This window comes from Rhododendron vialii, chromosome 3a (genome assembly GCF_030253575.1).
Source record: "Rhododendron vialii isolate Sample 1 chromosome 3a, ASM3025357v1".
In the NCBI taxonomy this organism is placed as follows: domain Eukaryota; kingdom Viridiplantae; phylum Streptophyta; class Magnoliopsida; order Ericales; family Ericaceae; genus Rhododendron; species Rhododendron vialii.
Window position 1 is genome coordinate 11274582 of NC_080559.1, and position 27266 is coordinate 11301847.

The following is a 27266-nucleotide window of genomic DNA, read 5'->3' on the forward strand; positions in this document are numbered from 1 at the left end:
TGCAAAATTGAGAGAGAGAGGGAGAGAAAGAGGCGTGCTCCAGATCTGTTTGTAACCCCTCTAGGGTTTCTCTCTTATGACTGGTTATATAGGAGGGTAATTTTGTCTTCGGATAATTTCTTTTTAAAAAAAAGTGGACTTAAAGCCTTACCAAACTATATTAGTGGACTAGACGGGTTACAAACATTAGAAGTGGACTAACTGGGTTACAAGTTCTCTATAGTGGACCTAAGACCAATTTTTTATAGTAATTATGAAGTAGAAATTAACTACTCCAGTAAAAAAGGATCATCTGCCTTGTATGGTTTTGATGATCATGTGCATTGCTCATCAGCCCAGCAAGGAGAACCGCTACGGCTGCTTTTCGGGTAGGAGGAAGGGTTGTCATTGCTCAGAAAACCGTTCGATAGAACTACAAAATCAAAGTTACGTTGCACTGAAAAATTAAAAAATACTAGTAAGTACACAATCAAAGTTATTTTTGTACATTTGACCCTCAAAAATTTCTAAACTTGCATTTGTGCTACTCCATTTATATTAAGCAATAAGAAGATGCTGCAATGCTGAAGTATATAATATTGTGAAACCCATAATAGCTGGACACTTTTAACCATGGTGTGAGACAATCACGGACTAAAAGCAGCAAAAGTTTTTATTTTTATTTTGCCCTTTAGTGTCTCAAATGTGGACCATTAACCTAAAAAGGGGAGGAAAACGGGCGCTCTAATTATCCATGGAGTCCTATGACAAATTTCTAGCGATTCTAGCTGTCTAAACGTGTTTTGGACGGTTCAAATTTTAGCGAGAGAAAAAAATGAGAGAGAGTGGTAGGGTGAGGAGAGAGAGAATAAATAAATCTGGACCGTTCAAAATACATTCGGACGGCTAGGATCGTTGACGGGTACCGCCACGTGGTCTCCAATCTCTTACCAAAAGGGGAGGAAAACGAGCGCTCTAATCATCCACGGATCCCAATGCCAAACTTTACCTTACCCAAAAAAAAAACGTATTCAAACATTTAAACTCTTATACTACTGCAATAAATATCATATTTATAATTTACAAATAAAAATTAATTTCGAGAAATATAAAATACATTAATCGTGAGAGTAAAGAGAATGCATCCGCACAAATTTTCCCTTTAACATTATGCGCGCTGCCCTTCATTGCAAAGACCATATGGTCCTTTTGTTACTCTTTTTTTTTTTTTTCCATTACTCAGGTTTCCAGACCAATGTACGTGCAACTCGATTAATATTGGGACCAATCCCACTACTCGCTTGCGGGGTACGGTCCTTCCATTACTTTATAAGGGCAGTTCAAAAATCCTTCTCTCTCTCATGCTCCTTTCCCTTTTATATCATGGTTAATTACTCCTAAGATCTTGCTAGAATGATTATAAATCATGACACAAAGGGAGAAAAACAGAGGACCTTCATTAGTAGGAGGAGTGCAGAAAACAGTTGTCATTTTCTTCTTTCTTCTTCTTCTTCTTCTTCACTCACTCATTGTCTTCGGACCCTTGTTTAGGAGGAGTGCAGAAAACAGTTGTCATTGTCTTCTTTCTTCTTCTTCTTCACTCACTTATTGTCTTCTCCAATCCTCAAGTTATAACTATAGTTTCCTCTCAGGCAAAAACATGCATCAGAATACCCCTTAACAAAGATACTACCAGCTAGTATATTGTTCATGAACATAGCAATCCATCCACCACAACATTAATTAATTCCTCTGTTTTTTACCAAAGAAAAATGCTCAAAACAACCTGCATTTTGGTAATCTCTGTCTTGAGCTCATTTTCTCCACTTACCACTGCAATGCTCAACCTCTCTCTGCCCGGCCAGCACCCGAACCCGGATGCCGTTGTCCAAGAATTCCACAGGTATGAAAAAAAAACAAAAAACCAAAAAAATTGGGGACTTTTTACGGGTACGTATAGAATTAATAAATGTAAGTTTTTGTTATCACTGTAAATGTGAGAGTGATAAAGAGAATCTGAAATTGTTAGAATCTAGTAACTGTTTCCTTATAAGTTTCATAAAAATTTGAACTGCATTCCATACTCCTCCCTTTTCTTTATATTTAACTTCGGTATGTAACTATAGTCTATATGTCCTATATTTTTTTTTTATTAATTTTCAAGAGTTTTATGGGTCATAAAATTTTCTAATTCCCTACTTTTAGTACTTTTCCATGAATTGAATGTTTTCCCTGATATTCAAACAAAATAGGTTGCATCTGCATTTTGGTTTGTCTGTTCATGTTTTTTTTTAGTTGGAGCCAAAAACACTTTAATTGTGGGTCTCGAGAGTATCCAATGAAAGTCTTTTCATGGACTCTCTTTTTTTATTTTCTTCCCTCTTCAATGATTTCTTTCAGGCAAATTTACAAAATAGACCCCATAGTCTACCATGATTCCCAATTTAACCCAGAGTTTTTAAATTTGACAACTTAAACCCTATTGTTCTAGGCGGGGCTCGCATTTCGACTCCTCCATCCACCTCCGTTACCAAAACAGATGTTAAACCCTATTTGATTACTAATAGTAATAAAAAATTGTTCATCTTGTACATCCTACAAGAATACATATATATTTTTTCAAGAAATTGAATTGACCGGACATTATTTAGCTCCAATCAAGCACCCCCAGGAAACAGGGTGCCGAGCGGCATCCGGCCGTTTATCTCGGTACAAACGACTCGGATTGAATTTGAACACATACAGATCTAAACCGTCTATTATCGGTCAAGATCCGAACCGTTGATTCACGAGATGAATGGCCGGCTCTCGATACAAACGGCTCGGATTGAATTTGAGCACCTATGTTTATGTATTATTCTTGCCTCTCATTATTTCAAAACGACCATCATAGTAATTAATCCTGCCTCTTAATCCATGTCTATGTATTTTTCTTGCCTCTCATTATTTCAATGTTAGTTTTCACTTTCCAATTGGCAAATTAAGCAGGAGTGTAAACGTTTCACTTTCAAGAAGACAACTGCAATCCACCTCCACTGATCAATCAACCACCACTTGCCTAACAGGAAACCCGATCGACGACTGCTGGCGATGCGACCCAAACTGGCAGCTGAACCGACAGCGCCTAGCCGACTGCGCCATAGGTTTCGGCCAGTACGCCCTAGGCGGGAAAGGTGGTCGTTTCTACGTCGTCTCCGACCACTCCGACCACGACGCGGTCAACCCCCGCCCCGGCACCCTCCGCTACGCCGTCGTCCAATCCGAGCCCCTGTGGATAGTCTTCTCCGCCAACATGCTCATCCGCCTCTCCCAGGAACTCATCTTCAACAGCTTCAAGACCCTCGACGGCCGCGGTGCCAACGTCCACGTCACCGGGGGCGGGTGCATCACCCTCCAGTACATCTCCAACGTCATCATCCACAACATCCACGTCCACAACTGCTACTCCTCGGGCAATGCCAACGTGAGGTCGAGCCCGACGCACTACGGGTATCGTTCAAAGTCCGACGGCGACGGGATCTCTATATTCGGGGCCAAGGACATCTGGATCGACCACTGCTCGCTCTGGCAGTGCAACGACGGGCTGATCGATGCGGTGATGGGGTCCACGGGGATAACGATATCGAACAACTATTTTTCGCACCACAATGAGGTGATGTTGCTGGGGCACAGCGATGACTACTTGCCCGATTCGGGCATGCAGGTGACAATAGCGTTCAATCACTTCGGGCAGAAGTTGGTACAACGGATGCCGAGGTGCAGGCGCGGGTACATACATGTTGTGAATAACGATTTTACGCAGTGGGAGATGTACGCGATTGGAGGGAGCGGGAATCCTACGATCAACAGCCAGGGGAATCGCTACATCGCGCCTACTGATCGAAATGCTAAAGAGGTGATTAATCCTTGTTCTACGCATCAATTTGATTAAAATTAATTCATCAAATTTGACATATATATATATATATATATATATATATATATATATATATATACTGCGTGAATTTGAAGCATCTCTAGCACTGATATGAAAACACTAGAGTCTGTACAAGGGTTGGCAAATACCTATTTTACTATCATACTAAATAAAAACTGGGGAAAATGCTATAAGAGCAATGCTACGGCTACCACATCCGGAAACCATGTTTAGAACACCACGTGGGTTGTCGTGGTTTTGTATAATGTCGACATGATCAATGTTTTGATTTGAAATAGAAAGACCTGGACGGAAGATAAAGTTATACATAGAGCTTCCGTGTGGTTTGGCGCACAAATTAATTTGCACGGGAGCTCCATGTATAACTCCATCACACATGACGTGTACGAAAGTTTTTATTCTGCTTGTAGAGTACTGGAAATGGTATAATTATCTTGGCATTGGATTCTTTATTCCAGCTCTCTGTTTCATATCTCTGTAGTATCATTTTGAATTAGGACTTAGGATCCCAATTCATCAGATGTCATTATCTGGGCCGAAAGTGAGCTAGTAATCTGTTGAAAAAAAAATCTGTTGAATTACCATGAGTGATTATTCTTCAACGGGCCCCGCCATTCAAACCTAATGAATTTTGAGCCCAAATGCGATAACGTAACGTGGTTTAACGGCGGTTGTTGGATTGGGATAGGTAACGAAGCGGGTGGAAACAGAGGAGGAGCAGTGGACGGACTGGAATTGGAGGAGCGAGGGCGACATCATGGTAAATGGAGCGTTCTTCGTTGCATCAGGTGCCGCTATAGAGATCAAGTACGAGAAAGCATACAGCGTCGACCCCAAATCTGCTGAATTCATCGACCAGCTCACCTTAAACGCCGGTGTCCTCGGCAGCAGGTCCGCCATCCTCTCTCTCTCTCTCTCTCTCTCTCTCTCTCTCTCGACGAGCACCATCCCGTGATGCTTCGAGAGCCTTCTCTTTCATGTGTGGGAGCTACAAATTTGATGGTAAAACCCCACAAAATATATGGTAGAGAAGACTCCTAAAACACAACGTGACGATCGTTACATGATGCTTCGAGAGCCTTTTACGTCATACTCGGGAGGGAGCCACGGATTTGGTGGTAAAACCCCCACTAAAATATGGTAGAATAGACTCCTAAAACACCACGTGGCGGTATCGCTCGTGTCTCTTACACATACAGAGGAGAGAACCACACTTTTCTCTTCTTTTTCTCGTTAATTTTGTTTCTTCAATTCCTTTTTCGTATAATACCAACCTTCTTTACCTTTTTTTGCTCTCGTTTATGTTTCCTTTAGTCACCTTTCATGAAATCCTCAACATTTCACTTTTATCTTTTTGACTTGTGTGCGTACGTATGATTGATTAACCGCTGAAGCCAAATGTAAAAAGGATAACGAATACAATAGTTCAGGACGCGCTACTTCAGATCACTTTATAACCACAGAAACGTGTAGTTGTAAAGTGGTCTGGAGTACCACGTAACGGTACTCCCCGACTATTGAATAATTACTCATCAACAAAATAGACGAACAAGAATAAATATTTTTACCTGTTATTCAAACGAGTTTGCGCCCATCTCGACTAAAAGTAACTCCAAGTATAATGGATAGTTTTAAACTTTTGACACACATTAACTGTCTATGTTTTTTTGGTGGGTGTAGTAGTATCAAACTATCAATTATGTGTTGAAGTATTAATGTTAGTCCATAGGAACATAGAGTTTAAATTCCTCCAATGATATGTTTCTTGTAAGCTGTATATTCGGTTAGTCTCTTTTTCTAATTCAAGCTAATTTATCCAAGAAAAATGTTGGAAATCCCAAGGTTTTCACCACCACCATTTTGTGGGCACCATCGTGCATATATTGCAATAGTCTGAATCGTTCATTTTATAGGGCCTGCATAATAGTATATCTCCTAAAAAAATCTGTTTCATTGGACATCGATAGATACATTAAAAAATGAGTTTTGGTTTATAAAATCGACGGTAGATAAGTTTAAAGTTTAACTATCTATTTTATTAACTAAAATTTAAATTTTGATGTATCTATCGAACATCCAATAAATTTGATTTTTTGTGTGATTATACTACTCTTCGGGCTTCACAAGATGTTGGCAACAATGAGATTTCAAGACAGAGAATCTTGCATCAGATCACCGTATAAAAAAACGCAGGGTAGGACCCAAATTAAATGGTGGCAACCATGGGGTTTCCATCTTTCGGCGCACGTATCGTGAGTAAAGTAAAATTTTCTACAACAGTGTTTTAACTTTATACGTACGCATAATGACATAAATTGATCACCCCAAAAAAAATGATAAAAAGAACACTCAGGTGTGGGCCTAAAAAAGTAAAAATGTCTGGACTCCATCTCATGTGCATTTTTTATTTTTATTTTTCTGGGATTGGTTCCTGTAAATCTTCTTCTTTTTTTTTCTTTTTTCTGAAGTTACTGTAGACAACGAACAAGAGAACCGCAATCAGAGGCAAGATCCTCTGTGTCGAAAATTTTTGTGCCTCTGCGCCGGTTTTCCAGCCGTTAGATTTAAAACATTTAAAAAAACACACAATAAAACGGCCGGAAAATCTCTCGGCATGAAACTCTCACGAAGAAAGGACCATGTTTCATTGCAATTTCTTATAATCAAATTCACATAACGCTTTTTGGTCGTAAAACTACTTTGAAATAAAAAAAACACACATTTGCTTGTTTTAACTTTAATAATAATAATAAGGGTAACGGTATGACTGTATGAGCCTGCAGGAGCAACAAACTAGGCAAGTGGACTGCAGCAGGAAACGACAGTGATAGTGGTGGCGGCACTATTTTAGACTCCGGCGGAAACGGAGACAGCATCGGTCGTATGGTTGGGAGCGGCGCAGCACCATCGCCGCTTTCCCGGCCTGATTCGACGACGACCATCTCCATTCTAATAACCTTGTCTTCATCTCTTTTTTTATATGTCACCGCTGCTGCATCTGTCCTTTTGTAGTTGGAAAAACTAGCAGATGTGATTAGCTTTCATTTTCCAATCTACACCAACTCTTTAGACCTTGCTCCTTTCTTCTTTTACTTTCTTCATTAATTTTGTTCTCTAACACAAGTTCTAATGTCTCTGAGGTATGTTTTCTTGTTCGAAAATGCTAAGGGCGCCGACCAAAGGTGCACCAACCGTCACGTGAGGCTCGATCACTACGGGTACCGCACGGATAATTCGAGTCATTCAATAATTTAAAATAAATAAATAAAAACCGAATGAGCCTGTGGAATCCTATATGCACCCTTGGAACCCCATTACTCCATAGGGGCATAAGCGGGATTTTAAAAAATATTAAAAATTTATTGGTATAGGCGGGTTCTCAATATAGGGATGAGATCATCTCCAGTAATTGTTCCAGACAGTCTAATATTTTCTCATTTTCACATGAAGATATCGTTGTAGGATCTGTACCTGTTAGACAACCCCAACAATTGTCCGAAACAGTTACTGGAGATAATTTTATCCCTCAATATAACAGTCTGTAACTGTAAGTATTAAGATTGATACTTTCTCAGAATTTTCTTTTAATTAAGCATTTCTTTAAAGCATTTTGAAAAAAAAAGAAGAAGAAGAAGAAGATGAAGTGAGAGTAAAAACTACGACAAACACAATGACGAGAAACTTTTTGGTATACCCATATACCACAAACTTGGTATTCCCTCTTAACAAAAAATGTGACACTTGACAAACTGTAATTTATAAGAACTTCACCTGTAATTATTCCTTCCCAATTCATATTGGCACTAAAACAATTATCCTTTTCCCGCACAAATGCTAAAAGCTAAAACTCCCCCTCCACCCAAATTACTCCTCTGCTAACCGACTGCAGTTTCTCCTTTGATTTCTTCTCATCTAATTGTTTTACATTTTCATATCCACTTCAAAAAGGGTTCTTTATTTCTTCTTCAAATCCGGAGTTTAATTCTCTGCGTTTTAATTTTATGAGATTACTAGTTGAGGAAGATGCAATACCGTAGTTGAGTCAAGAATCAGTGCTAATGGGTGTGGAAATGCTACCACCACAGAAATGAAACAAGCAAGATATCTAGGGAATGTTTTTTTTTTTTTTTGCAACAAATGATATAGTGGTTGTAGTTTTTGTTTAATTTTGGCTATTGTATTTTTTGTTTAATCTTTGCACTTTCAACGGAAATTTTACTATTGTTAAATTTTAGTACGGACCTTTTATTTTTTGGAATGGTTTAAATCCTTATAATTTATACTTTACCTTTAAATTACAATTAAAAAAATAAACCCTTGAAACTTGTTGTTTCCTATTGATAAAATAAGGATCATTTTTTATCTGGAGCTGGAAATATTAAAAAAAAATTGGATGAGAAGAAAGAAAAGAGGTTAGCAGGGATAGCAGCGGAGTAATTTGGAGTCCGGGGGATGTTTAGCTGTTTTGTGCAAGAAAAAAACCCAATATGAATTGAGGAGGAGTAATTACACTTAAAGTCCCCTTGTAAATTACAGTTTGCCAAGTGTCACATTTTTTGTGAAGAGGGGATACTAATAAGGACATAACTAGGATTTTACTCTAGCAGTAGCGAAATGTTTATTAAAAAAATAAAAAAAATGCATTACAATATTAATAGTCATCGGTTCCAGAAAAAAATTAAAATAACAAAACAAAAACTATAGTAAATGATGTTTTTCATTTGCACATGGAGTATGAAAAAAGACTTAGCTTTAATTTTGGGTATCGATAATGCCACTCCAACAACAACACCACCAAAACCCATATAGTCCTCAATCATTGGGGGTATGGGCGGAGGAGGATTGGAGACAGACCTAAACTTTGACAATATGCACAAAGTGGTTGCTCTCAGAATACCACTTAAACAGTAGTCCCTTATACTTATTTTGTTGCTGAATTATGCCCTTAAATCAAAGCCAAATGGCATCAGAGAGGGCAGGCTTAGAGACCCAATTCAATTTATGTGCACATTACCATGTTTCCTTCATTGATAGTCTAGAGCATCGGCATATACAAGGATAATGTCACTTCCCAAATCCCTATATAGAATTTCTAAATTGATAACCGCACTCTCTTTTGGGAATGACATTATAAATTTGGAGAGTGGCATTATAATTAAATTCCTTTAAATTTTTAGGTTAAGTTATTTTATGGTTAGAATGTGAAGTTTTTTTTCTTAATTATACATCATCATTTATATTATTTCACTTTGGCCCATTGAATTTAGATTTAGAATACTTTTTTGGGTCTCCTTTCTTAAAAAAAAATAGAAGATTTATGACTAGTATATAATAAAAAATAAGAAAAAAAAACCCAGCAGTGGCGAGACTATATAAGTTGGGGATAAAAAAAATTTCACATATAATAATTGCATTTTCTAAAATTCTTGTCATGACGGCCGCCGCCACTAGACCCCCGGTCCCATCCTTGGATACCAAGTTTGTGGTATACCATGTTATACCAAAAAGTTTCTCTATGTAGTGATGTCTTTTTTGGAGCTGCGTTCTTACAATTGACGCTCGAAAGTTGTGTCATTGTGGGAAGCTTATTTCACCATACAACAATTTTAGAGCAAACGTATAAACTTTTCTTTTTGGACAGCAAAGAAAAAATAAACTTCGAGTGTGTTGATAAGAATAGATAATAAAAAAAAAAAAAAAACAGTGCACAAGCAACACTACAGCATATCATCAGCGGGTGCTACGCTTATCGCTTTGTTTCAATGCTTCCCTCACCGCAGCGTTCAATCTCACCGTCTGTCTCGGCAATGGTCCAGATTTTAAAATAACTTTTTCATAAGAGAGTTTAGAGTTAAACTCTTCCCTGAAAGAGTCTTTTAAAATCCGGACCGTCCAAAACGTACACTTTTGGACAGTGAAATTGAGAGCTGTGGGGGAGTGTTGGGTTACACATGAAGCTCCTATTATATTAGGCTAATGTAGGGTTTTATACTTACGTAACATGTTATTATATCAAGATAATCCTTAAATGGTAAGAAAAGTAAGACTAAGATAGAGCCTTGTCTCCACCAGAAAAAGGAAACCCTCTTTGAAGTATTGAATCCCCGAGGGTTTGGCTAAGTAGGTATGAGAAAGGACTTGCCCTCATGAAGTCGTAAGCTCGAATTCCATAAAAGTCAAACATTACAAATCTTGGGGCCACTGGAAGTTTGTCTGGCCGTCAACTTAGAGTCCGAAATTAGTCAAAGTGCACGCAAATTGGATACTTAGTTTGTGAGTGAGGCTTCCTCTGCTTGCATTCGTCACTAATTTGTGGTTGTCTTTTTTATGTAGTACTCTAGACCTTAGAGTGATAGAAGGGTGATGTAACTCTCTGCTAGTTTACAATACAATTTTTGGCCAGTTCATTCCATGTGGCCATTTCTGTCTCCCCTAGTTGCTATCTGGAATACGTTATCTTCTGGGTTTGTGATCTTTTGGCTTTGTGATTACACTTGACCAACTCTAATGACATATGAAGATTACTATGAGATCACATCATTGGAGACTTTTAATATTAATCGCAATTATTCGATGATTCCATTGCTATCTCTTCCTGCAGGTGAAAATCAAGAAAATGATGGAAAAAAAACAAAACAAAAAAAATCTCTTAAAACAAAGGAAGAGGAAATTGCAATGTGATTATCAAACTTGAACTTCATACCTCACAGAATGGATACAGCAGACCACGGGTAACGCGGTGTAACAGTCGAGGTATATTGCCGGGAATACGCAACAGGACAGTAATAGCCGTTGTTGTATACTCTTTGACAATTAAAGTGCTACAACTATGAACTGATATTCTCAAGAAATTTAGTTGCATTATTACGACTCTGTTTTCGGATGCCAAAAGGACATGGTAGCAATTCATTCATTCCTTTAGTTTGCGATCACAAAGAAAATAAAAGTCTCAGCTTAGTGAAAGGCTATGTTTTTGTGGTGGTCAAGCTCAAACAGTCTGCATCATTTTGGTTACAGAAGTTTTACTTACAACCATTCTTTGCCCTCTACTTTTTGAATCTTTTGACATCTCGAAGTTACCTACCTTAGCCTTTTCATTCAGTTTCTTGCTAACCAATCAGATTCGAACAAAAAATGGGGGAGAAAAAACTATCGAATAAAACTCTCTTTAGATTGCACCATACTTTAGCAGTACATCATGCTTATTCAGAATGCAAAGCAGAGAGGCGAAATCGCATCATAAACCTTCTTCACAGAATAGAAGTTCTACTAGTCTCGTGAGTCGACTTTGGACGCCTTACTTGCAGCTTTGCAGCCTACATTTCTTAAGGTAAGGCAACTTTGTCTTCCATTCTGGATATATACTTGAACACCTTCTTGTAATGAAATGAAATTAATTGTTGGCTGTTGTTTGTGTCTTTGCTGTTTGCCTTCTATTTGTAGTCCACATGTGTTTCTTTCTTTATTTTCTACCTCGGCACATTTGTTTTCGCATGCATGTTTGTTACTTCTTTGGGAATTTTCCCTCACACAAACACATCGTTGAGATGAAATTACAGGGGCGCGCACTTCAACATAAATATACACCGTTACTAGGTAACCAATCTCGTAAAGGTCCAACCAGTTTCAACCTCAACTTGACCACTGCTTTCTCTCATCTGCACATATTAAAAGAAGATAGGAGGAGGAACAGAGAGAAGAACAAGAAGAATCTTTGAGAAAAAGAGATACGTTGAAATATTGATTGTCGTATTAACAGTTAAAAGATCCTCGACATTCAATTCTCAGAACTCAAGAATGACAGCATAATCAGTCTACGTCCCAGAGGGGACCTGAGGAGCTCCATATGCTAGTGTGACTACAGTCTTCTGAATTCCACACTGGACAGCAGAAACACAAGCCTAAACTCGGGCAATCCCCGTGGTGTCTCACTTCACTTTGTTCCTCCAACCAACCCGATGCCCAATCTGTTAAGCGGCTTTCATATGGCGAGTTTGCAATTGCATAGTTTGATAACTCAAGCGCGTGAAGGGGATCATCAGAGGCTTTCAAACTGCCATCACTTGTTATACTGATCGTATCGCATGGTGGATTGTAGACTTCTTGTTTCGCATTTTTTGCGAAGCTTTCACAGTATCCTACATATGAATTAAGGATTAGTTAGTGAATAAGGAAGACATTATAGTATGACAAGAGCAAGCAAAAGAAATTTGCAGTGCACCTTGCTCTTGGACTTGTGCTTTCTTCCTCAAATGACTTCTCCAGTAATTCTTTATCTCGTTATCAGTCCTTCCCGGCAACCTTCGAGCAATTTTTGACCACCTCCGAATTCAAAAGAGACCAAAATGAAAAACAGTTATTAGCAGAATTGAAGGTACAAAATGCTTATAGAAGAGAGGAAAAGGAGCTCACTTGTTACCCCATTGCTTGTGAAGTTGAAGAACGATTTTCTCCTCTTCACCACTCAATCGGCCATGCTTGAGATTGGGTCGAAGATAGTTCAACCACCGCAATCTGCAACTCTTGCCACTCCTCCGCAATCCTGCAAGTAAACAAACACCCTTTTAAACCTACCTCAAAAGGCAAAGAAAACTATAAACCAAAAAACAATGAGTTTTCCTGAAATTATTTAGAAGGAATGATGTATGTATTGAAGGGTACCAGAGGCTTTTGCTAATGAATCCCATCGCTTATCCCCCATGATTTCAACAATAGCAGTCAACTGCTCGTCTTCCTCCTCAAACCAAGGACCTTTCCGCAATTCTTCTTCTTGCATGGCTGCTCACCGAAGCCAATCTCTGCTGCAACAAACTCATAGGACTGTCCTTCTATAAGGCGACAAAAGGTAGGCCAAAAGCGAAAAGTGGGAGTGACCCTATAATCTTGCATGGCACAGTATAGGTGGATAACACTTAGTTTGTGGAAGCTCCACAGTGGGCTTACATGTATTCCTGGACGTGTTTCGGTTAGGTCATGAAAACGGATTTTTCTATTGCGTTCAAGGAGTACAGACATCATCATTTCCGGTACCATTTGCAAAGATTACTCGTCACTTCTGCAGCTCTGCTACAAGTTCAATTGTAAATGTATTAGCTTTTGTCTCTGTCCGTTTTAAACTTCATGTTTATCATTAGTATAAGATTGAGATATGAAAAACAAATGATAGTGCTTACTGTGCTTTAGATAATAGGGAATAAACCTTAAAGTTTGAATATCCTTCTGATATCTTCTGTATTTGGCTTTTCTTTGGCCATAAGTTATAGTAGATGACCTTTTGACATTGGAACAAAGTGAGAGTTTTTTAATAACCTACCTCCCGAACCTTATCTGTGGCAATTTTGCTCATCACCTACTCACCCAGTTTCCATTGTGACCGTGTGGCTCCGAATAGGACGGGGCAATGCCTCAGTAGCACTAGAAACTACGGCAAGTTAACATTCAAAAGACGAAATACAACTGTGTTGAATGCTCTGCCTTGTTTGTGATTTTAGCAAAGATATTGGTACAGTCAATTGTGAACCGGATAAGGTACAAAAACAAAAGGCTTAAATGCAAGAACACCCCCTTAACTATCACTTTTTGGCAACTTCACCCCCTTTAACTACCAAACTCTCCAACTACACCCCCTTAACTACCAAATTTGAGCAACTTCACCCCCTCCCCCATTTTCTGTTAAAAAAATGGACGGATTGAAAGAAAATGACCAAGGTACCCCTAAGCTTAAAAAAATATTTTCAATAGGAGAGAAGGGGGTGCTTGGGTGGTTAGGGGAGGAGGGAGGAGGAGGAGGAAATGGTGGAGATCTCATGGAGGTGGTGCTGGTCGTGAGAGAGGGTGCTGGGTTTAGGTCATGTGGTGTAGAGGAGGAAAGAGAACGTGCAGAGAGAGGAGAAGATCTGGGGGGGTTTAATCTGGTGTGGAGGAGAGGAGAGAGAGAGTGTATGTGTATAACACCCCAAAAGGGCATTTTGATATGTTGAATTAATTTTTCATCCAAATTCCTAACAGAATTGGAGGGAAAATGGGAGAGAGGGTGAAGTTGCTTGAATTTGGTAATTAAGGGGGTGTAGCTGGGGAGTTTGGTAGTTAAAGGGGTGAAGTTGCCAAAAAATGATAGTTAAGGGAGTGTTCTTGTAATTAAGCCAAAACAAAAATAGGAAGAGGAAATTTGCTCAATCCGGGCCCCGCACCACCCAAACTACAAAATCAACAGTAGACAAAGCAGGCTTTGCAGTAGCTCATAGAAGCATGAGCTACCATGCACATTCATCAATAGGGCTGCAAACGAACCACGCAGAAAAGGGCAAAAGTGGTAACTCATCCCACAAATTGTGATGCAAATGATGTCAATTCCTCATCTATTGTGCAACAAAACGGAGTTTGTGAATGAATCCGTATATAATGCGTAACGAGTGGAGTTATCATGAGTGAATATCGATCTAGGTATTTTGTCTGAAGTCTCCAATACAATGAAATTGTTAAAGCATCGAACTTAAAATTAATTGGCAATGACCAAAGAGATCTTTCAAGCTCATTTACTCGTTTTTTGAGGTAATAATAAATCAACGTGAGACAAGCTCCAACTCTCCACAGCATGCGTGACCCCTCAAAACCAATTGACAATGAGAACATGTAAAGTATCCAACTTAAAATTAAATGAAAATAAGGTGAGAGGCCACCGGATCTATAATAATTTTGGTGGTAATAATTAATCAATGGGGAGCAATCCCTTTCAACAGGTGTCCGAAACTTAACTTTTGCTAAATGCACCATTTGACGGGCCGTACAACAAGAATGACTCAGATCAAGAAAGAGAGATTCTGGTCTGAGCAAACTACACCCTGCAGTCCCGCAGAGAAGCCGAGTCCAAAATAAGAATGATTCGTCTTTCGACACCGGTACATGCAGACTTCGAGGACTGAAACCAATCACAAGAGAAAATAGAAAGAGGGACAAAAGAGAAAAATACTACTACCATTTACTGGGAAGCCGTACAATACCAAAAGGCTTAAAATGAAAGAAAGAAAGAAAGGAAAAAAAAAAAAAAGTAACCTACTTGCAAAAGTACTTCCAGAACCATAGGTCCATGTCTGTTCATACAGAAATACAGGAAACAATTGTTTTTTTTTTTTTTTTTTATCTTTGGTAGGGCCAAAAAATGTTGAAGCAAAAATACAAGACATACTTCACAATTTCACAACCATTCTTACTTGCAGCCTATACTGCTACCAGCAGCTATCAATACACGGTTTTAAGTTACATTGCCTTCTGCTTTGATTGACATTGTAGAAGAGAAAAAAGGAGAGGACAATTCACAATGAAGAGAGAGAGAAAAACAATGGACAGCAGCATTTTCTTATACCGATACTTCTGGATCAGATGGCGCCCCAAAAAATCATCAAAGTTCATTTTGTTCCCTCACCCTCCTTGTGCTGCTGCGGTAGCCAGTTGCTGCCACTTCAACTCCCGGCGCTCTTCTAACTCTCTCGCTTGGGCAACCTTTTCCGCATACTGCCTTTGACATTCCTCGAACAGTTCAACGTCCATGTCCAAGAACATTTTCCGGACATTAATGGTCAATCCGTTGACTGCCTGATTCCAGTGAGACTGAATGTTCTTTTCCAATGCCGCAAAAATGATTGGCAAAACCACACTCCGGTTCTGTGCAATTAAGTTCACAATGTGTTCGTTGTTCCAAAGAAACAGAGCTCGTTCGGCAACCTGCAACGTAAGAAATGTTGGAATTTCGACTTTGGTATAACATAAACTGAATGGTAATCACTTTACAGCCATCCAGCTTTAACAAGGTAACAAAGGGAACAATGAACGAGGAGAACTTCATGATTAACTCCGTATGACACCTAAATCGTCTTTCTCCTCGAAATAGTCCCATCACTGGCAACAATATATAAAACTGAAATGTGCAAGGAAAAAAACAGAACAGCAAAATGACAGTTCATTATCATGAACTCGTATTGTAATTCACTGTTGTACGTTATTTTGCAAGGCGAGACACTAAATAGACTCCATAAGTTACTAATAAAATTAAGAAAAATACACACAGTATCTAATCACTGCTATGGAAGTAAAATGCTTTGGAGACATGCAGGCCAAACCAGAAAAGAACCAACAAGAGTGGTAGGAGGAAGCATTAGAAGAGTGGAGGGAGAGATTAGCCCTCCTATCTATAGAACGGGCATTGCATGAGTGGGAGAGTGAGAGTCCTTGGGCGTCAGCATAGGGTTAGGATCAAGGGACTCCTTTAATGTATCAGGCTATCAGCATTAGACACTCCATGAATGGTAGGGACTAGTTGTCTTGACATGCTTAGTTGGACGCAAAGCAAAAAAATTCATTTTCCTTTCCTTCACTAGACTTTTCTAGGAAATAATTTTCCTTTATAAAAGTTATGACAACCAAACGGAGCCTAAATGACCGCGTAACTTCTGAAGAAATCAAAGAAACCGTTCGAAAAGTTGCTCTTGCTGACCTTCACTAAGATGGCTTGTAAACCTAGATTAAGTGTGGGAAAGCTGTTCGAGAAGAGAAGAGGAGTGATTAGATTGACTTAGAGGGCGGTAAACTAATTTAAAAAAGCAAAGATAAATTGAGTTGAGGTGATAGAAAGGATAAGATTACCTAAAACTTAAAATAAAATCAATTTCAAATAAAATCAACTGGAGAAATGGACTGGCGTGCCATAGATTGTAGTGCGAAGGCTACAGCTAGAAACTGCAAATCGAAACTTAAATGTACTATGAGGTGAGCGCACGTGTGCACATGCGTGCGTGAGAAGGTTGCCCACTCGTGTGTGTGAGAGAGAGAGGGAGGTAGGAAACTACTAAGCTGGATGATTTTTCTTATCTAGAAAACCTCACAAAATATTAGGCTCATAAAAAAACAACATGAGGAAAGGGAATCAACTCCTCCCATTTCGACTATATTTTATCCTTCGCACATTTGAAATCCATCCAGTTTGAAAAACCACGAGGATATCAGCCAATGACAACTCAAGATTTTGATAAATTGATTTTCGATGATCGTATGATATAGCTAAGAATCTGAGAGGATTGTGGGATAACGTGACCAACCAGAGCAGTCCAATCCATTGTGAATATAGAGGGCTCCTGTGGGTGCAGGCAATCACCCTCTAACTGCACACATTGAGGAAGCCTGGTAACATTATAAGTTAAGAGAGTTAGCTACTAAAACATCACCCAAAACAGTACCTACCCGTCACGCTTCTGAATTGAGTTAGTTCCTCCAAAAGGAAGTTAATAATCCACCTCACAAAAATGGTGCAAACAGGTAATTGGTTCAACCAGTGAGCCCACCCGTTTACCACGCCGAATTAAGTGATAACCAAGTAGTTTTAATTCCAAAATAACTTCTATACTGCACTCAAGGTGCATAGGGGCCTTTCAGGAAGAAAAAAAGAAAAGAAAAGAAAAGAAGGTGCATAGGGCCAGAACTCTATTCTCCTTGTATCATTTTCCATTGGCTTCTATACATAGATCCTCCAACATGGGAGTTCAAACCAATGCTGCCTACAATTACTTCAAGGCCTTAGGAATACTTTTTTTTTTTTGAACAGGCCTTAGGAATACTTATGATTGCAGAGTTTGTGAAGATGGAAGGGAGCTCTACAGGTGATCTGGTTGTTTCAGAACCAATGAAACCTAAATTTGGTGAAACAAAAGAATTCAGAAGTGAATCTAATGGAAACCTAGTCTAAGAAAAGATCCTTATTCAGCTCAAATCAAGAAAGGTCTACGAATTGAAAATCTAGCTTCTTAGAAAAGAACCGAATATCTAGATTATAAGTACAAAATATAGGGACCAAGATCATCATAATAAAAAGTTCCCAAAGAAGAAATTTCCAAAAGCAAATCTCCCCACTTTAAATGCGCCATCACTAGAAGCAAATCCATAGAGAGATAAAACTCAACAAATATTGACTTTCATCCTAACAGATAAATGGCATGAGGCCCTTAGTCGTAAAAGCCAAAATTGACTAAAAACAATGAATGTGGTGACATTCGTCACAATAAGAAAAGAATTACTCGAGCCACACGAGCCACAGTGATAATTCTTGGCAAGAAGACCAATGACTTGAATGGAACAAGGCTCATATTCTTCCAAAGAGGATAAATTTTCTTTAAGCAAGCACTTACTACTGCATCACTAAAACCTCGGTATCTTACAAAGAGCATATGTTTTCTTTAACCAAGTACTTGCTACAGCATCACCAACACCTAGGTATCTACCAAAGAGGATATATCTTCTTAACCAAGCACTTGCTACTGCATCATCAAAACGTAGGTATCCCCCCTTTCAGATAATTAATCCTACTTCACTACCACTGTTTGGCATTGGTGGATTCTAACAAGTTACATTGGTACTGAATAGTAGTTATCACTACCACATGTTTCCTGTTTAGCTTTTTCATACCTGGAATGCACTATGGTGATAATCAATCTCTCTCATAATTAGGCTTTAACAAGTTTTCCTGCAGTAACTGTATGGCTTGGTAAGTGTTTGTGTTGACTATTTACTGCCACTGTTGGAAAGAAAAACAACACCAAATTCCATGTTCATAGCTTCTGTTATCGTTATACTTCTTTATGGCTCTCCCAATGTGTCTAGATTGTATTATGTCTGAAATACCACCAAAATAGACAGCAAATGCCCCAAATTTGAAGGTTAGTCTTATATCCATTCAGTGAGAATTGCTTCATTGAGGTCCATTACCTTCCAATGTGATCAAAAATGTACAACCCATTTAGAGAGACAAAGACCGCATTAGGAAGCAAGTACAAAGAAACTATCAGAGAAGAAGAATGGATGAAAGAAGACAAACATTTTCCTTCAGAAGGAAGAGATAAGATAAGTCTGTAAACTCTTGTTTCGTGGAGCCAAAACACCACAAAGGATCAGCGAACAAGAGGGAAATCATAAACCCAACTATAAGAAGAGTCCTAATTACATAATGTGCAACTTCATAACAAGCGAAAACTACTTGGCACAACACCGTAAACTGGTTTTCCTCGAATAGAAGACTACTGGATAGCTGAGATTTTAAATAAATAGATAGAAATATAGGAGAAAAGAAAATAAATGGTGTATTGACAAAGGAGCGGACAGGACTAAGAAATTACAATCAGCCAAGCAAATTGAACAATAGCTTAGCAAAAACAAAATCGTAAAATCTTGTGCCTATCACTTCAAGAAACAAGAACCAACCATCGACAACCATTTACCAAAAGTAGTTAAAAAGCCTAACGATAATAATGGCTTTCCTAACAGTTGATAGCCTAGTAAGCATCAACACAAGAAACAATCACACCAGTAAATACCAACCCCCAACTATATCACAGACAATAATATGCTGGCCCACTTTATGACTGAATCCAAATTATCAGCATGCATATAGCCTACAACAAAAAGTTAAGGTATTAAAATACATGAAAATATAAAATAACCCAAGGCTTCAAAGCCTCCCAATACCTGAAAATGAGAGCTATTGAGGCAGCGGGCAATCTGTCTGAAAAGAGGAACCATGCAGCGCTGAAATTCAGCAGCTTGTGTCGCCTCCAGTACTTCTTCTAGTTCCCCAAGGAAAAGAACTTCCTTCTGGCAATTGGTGACCGGCCAGTATTTCAACAAACCCCTTATGACAGTGTCAGCCAGTTTGTAATCTTTTTCTACAAACTGGGTAATGCAGTATGAGAGCTGCTGATGATACAATGCAATCGGCTTAGGCTTGTGGAGTGGTATAAGAGCTCGAACAAGAAACAACTTATGCTCCTCTTTCATTGGCAGAGCAAACCCATTAATTATACTCCCCAGAATCTCCAAAAGCTCACCAATACCACTGTGTCTCTCTGTCTCATATATAAACCGGTAAAATATGTTATTGATTCCTCTCCTAATAAAAGGACGATGCACCATGAACTTCCCATATATCCGGTGGAGGATTGTTTTCAAATACTCCCGCTCCCTAGGATCCTCAGAATCAAACAAATCAAGCAGTTTCAAAACAAAAGAATTATCAATATACCTCTTTGCAATCTTGGTATCAGTATCCGATGACACAACATATCGCAAAAGCAGCTCATACACAAGCTGTAAGTGGGGCCATGAGGGGTCAAGATAAGGCTCATCCTCTTCCGGGTCCACGCTGTCCGAACCCGTGTTCTCATGGGATGCCGGTGGCAAACACCGGAATATATTCACCGAAACCATCCGAATCATTTCTTCCTGATTACTCTCTGTAATTTTCCCCTGACCACCTGATTGCACAAAATCCACAAGCTCCCCAAGACACTGCCTCTTAATCTCCTTCTCTCTAACCATTTTCAAAGAATCATCGAAATCGAACTGGAAGCAACAAATCTGCAGTTTCCTCAGGAACAAGTTTTGCCTTTCGGACACGGGAACCTCCCTGAACATAGGTAGGCTTTCTATTGTCCCGGAAGGCGGGGCGGCAGTGGCCGGAACAACAATTCCGCCGTGGTTGGCCGCCACACCGCCCCTGGAGGCATGGTTTACGACGATACTGGACGCAACGGAGTTCCGATTCCCCGGCGAACCGTACCCGTAATCGTTACAGTTACCGTCCGATTTCGAGAGCTTACGTTGCCCGCGCTTTATAATTCTGTTCAACATTTTTTTTTCAATCTCATAAACCCTAACCCTAGAACTAACATACACAAATACTAAATCAAAAGTCTAGGGGTTCAAGAATCGATCATCACAGAGAATGATAAATTCTTTCCAATGCTTGTTTTTGATAATAAAGGATTAGAGCATAATGAAAGAACAGTACGAACCGGAGAGGAGTTGAATCGTAGGGTGGTTGAAATTGGGGGTGAGGCAGGCGAGACCGGCGGCGGATCGCCGGTTCAGGGCTGTGCACCGGTTCTGCTGGTGATCACAAGAGAAATGTGATAGAGTCCTGATAGGGACAGAGATATGGATGTACGTATTGTCAGAGAGGGAGGGGAAGACTTTGGGAGAGAGAGAGAGAGAGAGAGAGAAAGAGAGAGAGATTGGTGAAATTAGATAGAGAAGATAATGAAGACGTATGATTGCAGAAATACGCTTTTATTTAACATTATGCGGGACCATGGGGTGATTTTTATTTATTCGTTTTTATATCCCATCCCGCTTACTCGCATCTCTGTGATTCTCATTTTTGGTTCGGTAAAAGGTAAATCATCCGCTCTAGGACATTGAAATTTGCAATAGATTTCTTTTTTGTGGCCTAATTCAAAGAGGTTGTCAAGTTCCGATTTCAAGATATTTTGGGTTTAGAGCTCGTCGTCCTTAATGTCACTTGAGCTACTACTTGGGATTAAAATTTTCTTTTTATACAAAAAGAAAAGAGGTTGTGGGAGACAAGAAGTTTTTAGGTGCCCGGTGAGCACCTCACAGTGGTAATGATATTGGTACCAACTCCGTCGGTACCAAAATCGTAGGGACGGCCGCGCCGGGCCGTCTCCGGCCACCGAACGGCCGATCCGAGCCGTTCAAAAATTTTTATAAAAAAAACGAGGGGCCGGCGCGGGAATCAATGGCATCCGAGGTGTCAGGTGTGTAAGGTGCTTGATTCGAGCACCCTTTTTCGTGTATATATGTATATTCGCGGGAATATACATATATACACGAAAAAATGGTGCTCGGATCAAGCATCTTACACACCTCGGATGCCGTTGATTCTCTCGTAGGCCCCCTCGTTTTTTTTTTTTTAGAATTTTTGGACGGCTCGGATCGGCCGTCCGGTGGTCGGAGACAGCCCGGCGCGGCTGTCCCTACGATTTCGGTACCGACTAGCATCACTCGTGGTATTTCGACGGCAATCACAATCATCCAAAATATTTTTGGATGGTTCGGATTTCAAAAAAAGATAAAGAAAAGAGAGAGTAGTCGAATAAGAGGAAAGAGGGTGGAGAAATTTGGAACATCCAAAATTATGCATACCTCAATTAATCTTATCATTCATTAGAAGATTTTGGGTATGAATCGACCCTTTAAAAATTGGTACTACTAATGTTGGAGATTACAAACTCGAAACCTAATTGGAAGCGAAGGAACTTTTGTGTACAGATTAATAAAGTGGAGCAAGAATTTACTCCATCCATACTTCAATATCCACTCTTGATCTTGATGCACGAGGGAGGGATTAGGATAATGATGATTTACACACAAGCTGCATGTACAACTACTTTAAAAAATTGGGGAAATAATGGTTTACACTTGGCATATTCGCACGTTTTTTTTTAAATTTATTTGCACCGTATTAAAGAGTTCTTGAAAGACTTTTAATTTGGCATAAAGAAACGTAAAAAACTGATCATGCATGTACAAGTATTTTTTGAACCGAAAATCGCATGACTTTTCGTGGGGGCGGGTAATTTGGGACAGGAGAAGTAGTAACTAAGGAAACCATTGACTGCCATTTTTTTCCTCTTAGAGAGCCACTTTTAGTGAAGTTGGTAACTCATCTCCCTCCCCCTAATAGTGACCAAGGTTCGAGTCTCACGAGAGGCAGGGTTTTAGGGGCCAGGGCTATGAATAGCCTCTGGACTCCTCTATACTAATTTTAACACCTCCACTAACCTCTGCTAAAAAAAACAAACAAACAACCAACAAAAAGAAATAAAATAGATTTATGTATCCCTCCTTGTCTACCCTAACCCGGCCCCTTCTGTTGTTTTTTCTTCTATTATAGTTATAGTAACAACATTCCACAAACTTTGAGACAATTTACACCTTTTCGAATTTTCTAAATTAGAGGCCAAACAAAAACTTTAACAAAACCTGAAAGAGGCGAAGCAGCAGCATTACTTTTTTCCCCAGACGATAAGATGTTAGGGGCTTGAATAATAACAACGGAAGTCGAACACCTCCTCCACGAGGACTCGAACTAAAGTCTTCTCTCTTGAAAGGGAGAGTAAGGGAACTCAAGATATCTTCCTTAAGAGGAAGAGTAAGGAACAAATCACACTAGTGGTGTTCCTCGTAATGCTACATTACTTACTAACTTATAAAGATACGGAAAAAAATTCAGTGCCGAGCAGGTACCATGTGGTGCCCGTTCGGGCATCCGAGCCGTCCATTTCGTTTTTTTAACGGCTCAGAAAAGGAGAGAGAAAATGTTGGGGTGAGAGGAGAGAGAGGGTTTCAATCCGAGCTGTCCAAAAGTGTATCGGACGGCTTGGATGCACCAAGCGGATATCACGTGAGATATACCCGCTCGACATTGAAAAATCTCTCATAAAGATTTAAAAAAAAAAAGGCATTAAAGTTATATATAGTAACTAGTAATTACGTTTCTCAATCATATCCAATTCTAGTACTCCAAAAGAAATAACTCAATTTATCTTCTAGTAGAGTTAAGGCGTACGTTTTTAATTACTGTATTCTCTTAATTTCATGTCATTAACAGAATCAATAATGATGATAATACTAATGTCTTTCTAAATTTAGGTGCATTATTGGCATCTAAAGTCTTAAAGATGATAATTAATCACAAGTTTTGCTTCATAGTGGAACCATAAAAAAGTATGGGCCAAATAATTTTTTTCCTTAATTTCAACCCTAAGTTATTAATCTTGTAAGTAAGACTCCTGAGTTTGAGCCCTTGGCTTTCAATCATTTCAGTTGAGTTTGGGATCTTAAACTCAAATATCTTTTTAGTTGGTTTATTTTTCTCGTTAGTGAGAATTTTTTAAGCTTGAAGTCAAAATATTTGAATCTTTGGATTTGTCTCGACGACAAGAGAAATTAAAAGATAAAAAAATATGGAACAATTTTTTGGGAAATTTAGCCAAGAAAAAAATAATCCAAAAATGTATGTTTTCCATATTTTTGTCTTTAGTACACTCTCAAACTTTTGGTCATTTTTTACCTAATTGTCCTCGTCAAAATGAATAAGGTTCTTTTTTTTTTAAGTACTTATTTTCCGTTTTACAAGACAAGTCATTCTCTCACAATACATCATCTTTAATATAAAAAAATTAAAAAAATTAATTTTAGTTAATGGAACACATGCACCCTTAAAAAACTTAGTGCAATAAATTAAGAGATTAAAAAAATAATAATTCATATTACATACCTCAAGCCAAATATAGCTTAGTTTGGAGTTTTCGGTATAAAAAAGAAGATAGAGGAATAAAGGACTACTAATTTCATATTACATACAAAAAGTCCACTGAGCATATATAGTTTGATGGAAAATAATACAATAGTAATAAAAAATGCTACTGGTACAGCATGTGCTGTACAGACAGCGCGAACAGTGTGCTTTTGGGCCCGTTTTGGGTTCCAAAAAGATAATCGGAGCCGCTTATCTCGTTCAAAATATATTTTTTGAGGTCTCGGTAAAAAATCAACTCCATCTGATATCATTAAGGGTGTTTACAAAACGTCCAATTTCGCTTCAAAATTTAGGCTAGCAATTTAGCAAATATGAACATTTCATAAACGCCTTTCACGATATTGGATGGAGCTGATTTTTTACAGGGACCTCAAAAAGAATATTTTGAGCAAAATGAGAGGTCCCGATTATCTTTTGTGAACCCGAGACGGGCCCAAAAATGCGCTGTGCACGCTGTCTGTACTGCATATGCTGTACCAGTAGCACAGCTCAAGCTCAATAGTACTATGATCCGTGGCATTTTGTCATGTTAATAGTATTTCATAAATTTACTTTTAATCACTCTATAAGACATTTCGAATATCATTTCATTCTCAATTTTTTATTTCATATATTATAGCAATGTCATTATACTGGCGAAATGAGATGTCTAACGCAAAAAATAGCGGTCACTTACTATTTGGAACTCTCTAATGCATAACGCCCACAATTCAAAAGTTTATAAACTATAGGCTATGCGTTTTATACTTTAGAAATTATTAACAACGAGAGCAAGATTGCTATTGTTTAGTAAATCGCTTTTAGACTTGATCCGTTAAGGCAATTTCTTTTGTTTTATATTCCACGTAAGTTACTTTCCTAAAAAATATGTCAATTTTTTCAATTCTCAGCACGAATGTTTATTTATTATTCTAACGTCACTTAGTACTTTTTGATTGAAATATATTTAAAAGATGCCCCACCTTATATAATTTTTTGGCTACTCACTATGTATCCCTTCAATAAAATCATAATTTTGTGTACGTAAAGGTTTTCAGTCCACTTAAAACTCATGCATGACGTTAGCATGGACCCATAAATGCCAATAAAGAACGTGTTCCGCAATTGTACGGCAATGCAAACCACCGGGATCCACTTTCTAACAAAATATTTTACTTATTTATTTCTATTCCAAATTAAAAAAAATTATTATTTTCAGTTTTTGGGCAGGAACAATTTAGAGCATCAGCATCTCCCTCGTCATATTCCATCTGCCACTACACTAGCGAGCAAATAATTCAAAACTCCGATAAACAAAAAAAAAATGAATAATTCAAAACTCAGTTCCATCGTCATCTCCAAGAGGCTCTTTAAATGACTCCCCTTGGCTTACATAGCTAACCAAGACCTTTAGAGTATCCGCATCAAGCTCTTTAAATTTTGAACCAAAATTACACCTTAAAAGTTTATTTTATTACTTTAGCTACTCATTTTTAAAATATTTACTGCATCAGACTCTCTGCGTTAGAGCTATCTCTCATTAAAAATATTGATTACTATCACTCTCTTCTCAATTAAATATTTCTTGCCAAGGGCCCCGTTTGGGGCACAGTAAATGCGTAAGAAATTGATGATTTTTACGGAGTCCATTACGGATTCTACAAAGATGATTCAAACCGCAAATCATTCTTAAATATTTTTTAATGGGTCCAGAAAAAAATTAGTTCAATCCGATATCGGTAAAGGTTATTTCAGAATTCGCAAGGCGCCCTACGAATTTTGAAACAGCCCTTACCGATATTAAATTGAGCTAATTTTTTTCAGGAACCCATAAAAAAACATTTCAATGATGACTTGCAATTTGAATCATCTTTGTAGAATCCGTAAAGTCATCAATTTCTTACCCATTTGTTGTGCTCCAAACAGGGCCCTTCGCGGAGTGCTGTTTGGAATCGATGTGGTGTAAAAAATAATAAAATACTAGTTTAACCATTGAACAGTGCCTCGTCTCTATAAACGAGTGGCTGTAACTTTTGTAATTTGATCCAATAAGTAACGAGGCTGAAGTCTCTCTTGCACATTTACTCGCTACTCTAGCGCCACATGGGCAGTAGCGAGACACATGCAGATGCTCTTATTTTGGAACTCCAAGAGGCTCTCTAGTCTCTACATCACTAGCTTTCACTAGAAGAAATCTTGTGTTTGGAGACGAATTAAATTGTCAAAAAATGCAATTTTTTTTTTTTTTTGCCAATAGATAGGTTGTTTTCAAAAGTCACCTAGTGACGAAAATCTTGTTGTTTCATCACCTATAGTAACTTTTTGTGACAAAAATCTTATTGTTTCGTCACCTATAGTTTCATCACCACTTTTTTCGTCAGCAAAAATAGTACTTTTTCTTGTAGTGTTTTTTGCATTGGATGTTTTCCACTAGCTGCTAGTAAGAGCCTCCAACACTACTCTCTTCTTTGCCTAGTAAAAAATACAAAAAAAAGTACAATATCTATTTTGCCTATTTACTTTTTATCATTGAATTCTAACACTACTCTCTATTCTTGCTTTCTATCTAAATAAATATATATTTTTTGAACATCTCCCATAGAATTGAGTGACAAAAATGTAAATATAATGGACCAATGGTAGAGGAAGAGAGTAGAGAGTCTCCTTCTCTAGCTACTAGTAGCTAGTGGAAATTATGAAAGGTAAAAAGGCTAGTAAATAAAAAGGAGCCTCTAGGACCACTCAAAATAGCCTCTTGGTGATGCTCTAACTAGTTAAAGTAGCTCTCCACTTGTATGAAATGTTAATTTTCTCCCTTTTTCCCAACTAACCAATGAAAGTGGTCCCCTCTTCCTTCCATTTTTTTGCTTCTTCCTTCCATTTTTTTGCTTTTTTAATAGAAAAAATAGAGAGCAGTGGTGAAATGTATTAATTGAAAAAGTGAGTAGACAAGGAAAATAGAGTTTTTTTTTTTTTTTTTGTACTTTTGACTAGCTAATGTAACTAGTAGTGTTGGAGATGCTCTCTGACTCTTTGTCATCATTGCTATTATGATAAGTTTGTATATTTGCTACAGTGCCTCGCGTCGTCCGCTACTAAAGAATTTAAGTTAACATTTTTCTCGGTTTGTTACGCATTCTTTAGACTATGAGTTAGACTAGAAATACTTAAAAGGTGAAAACAACAAAAGAACTAGAGGAAAAAGAGTTT

At 38.4% G+C, this 27266-nt stretch overlaps 3 protein-coding genes and 1 non-coding gene across 7 annotated transcripts; 1 reads left to right on the plus strand and 3 right to left on the minus strand.

The window, feature by feature from the left end:
- Positions 1-1345: 1345 nt before the first annotated feature.
- LOC131320979 (probable pectate lyase 12) lies at positions 1346-7043 on the plus strand. Of its 3 annotated transcripts, none has more exons than XM_058351935.1 (4): positions 1346-1882; positions 2968-3874; positions 4605-4807; positions 6700-7043. In XM_058351935.1, the coding sequence occupies exons 1-4, from the start codon at positions 1752-1754 to the stop codon at positions 6926-6928; spliced, it is 1470 nt and encodes a 489-aa protein (XP_058207918.1). In that variant the 5' UTR covers positions 1346-1751; the 3' UTR covers positions 6929-7043. The 3 variants fall into 3 exon arrangements, with proteins under 3 accessions (XP_058207918.1, XP_058207917.1, XP_058207919.1); XM_058351934.1 differs by having other exon boundaries at positions 1435-1882; positions 2965-3874; XM_058351936.1 differs by having other exon boundaries at positions 1435-1882; positions 3045-3874.
- Positions 7044-8838: 1795 nt separating this feature from the next.
- LOC131321459 (small nucleolar RNA snoR100) lies at positions 8839-8946 on the minus strand. Its single transcript, XR_009198505.1, has one exon. It is a non-coding gene; the product is annotated as a small nucleolar RNA snoR100 (small nucleolar RNA).
- Positions 8947-11331: 2385 nt separating this feature from the next.
- On the minus strand, positions 11332-12711 carry LOC131320980 (transcription factor MYB27). Its single transcript, XM_058351938.1, has 4 exons — positions 12578-12711; positions 12329-12458; positions 12138-12238; positions 11332-12054 (listed from the first exon to the last, which is right to left on the minus strand). The coding sequence occupies exons 1-4, from the start codon at positions 12690-12692 to the stop codon at positions 11726-11728; spliced, it is 675 nt and encodes a 224-aa protein (XP_058207921.1). The 5' UTR covers positions 12693-12711; the 3' UTR covers positions 11332-11725.
- Positions 12712-14987: 2276 nt separating this feature from the next.
- Positions 14988-20999, minus strand: LOC131320981 (serine/threonine protein phosphatase 2A 57 kDa regulatory subunit B' beta isoform). 2 transcript variants are annotated; one of them, XM_058351940.1, is made up of 3 exons: positions 20749-20989; positions 19424-20573; positions 14988-15637 (listed from the first exon to the last, which is right to left on the minus strand). In XM_058351940.1, the coding sequence occupies exons 2-3, from the start codon at positions 20366-20368 to the stop codon at positions 15335-15337; spliced, it is 1248 nt and encodes a 415-aa protein (XP_058207923.1). In that variant the 5' UTR covers positions 20369-20573; positions 20749-20989; the 3' UTR covers positions 14988-15334. The 2 variants fall into 2 exon arrangements, with proteins under 2 accessions (XP_058207923.1, XP_058207922.1); XM_058351939.1 differs by having other exon boundaries at positions 19424-20999.
- Positions 21000-27266: the final 6267 nt, after the last annotated feature.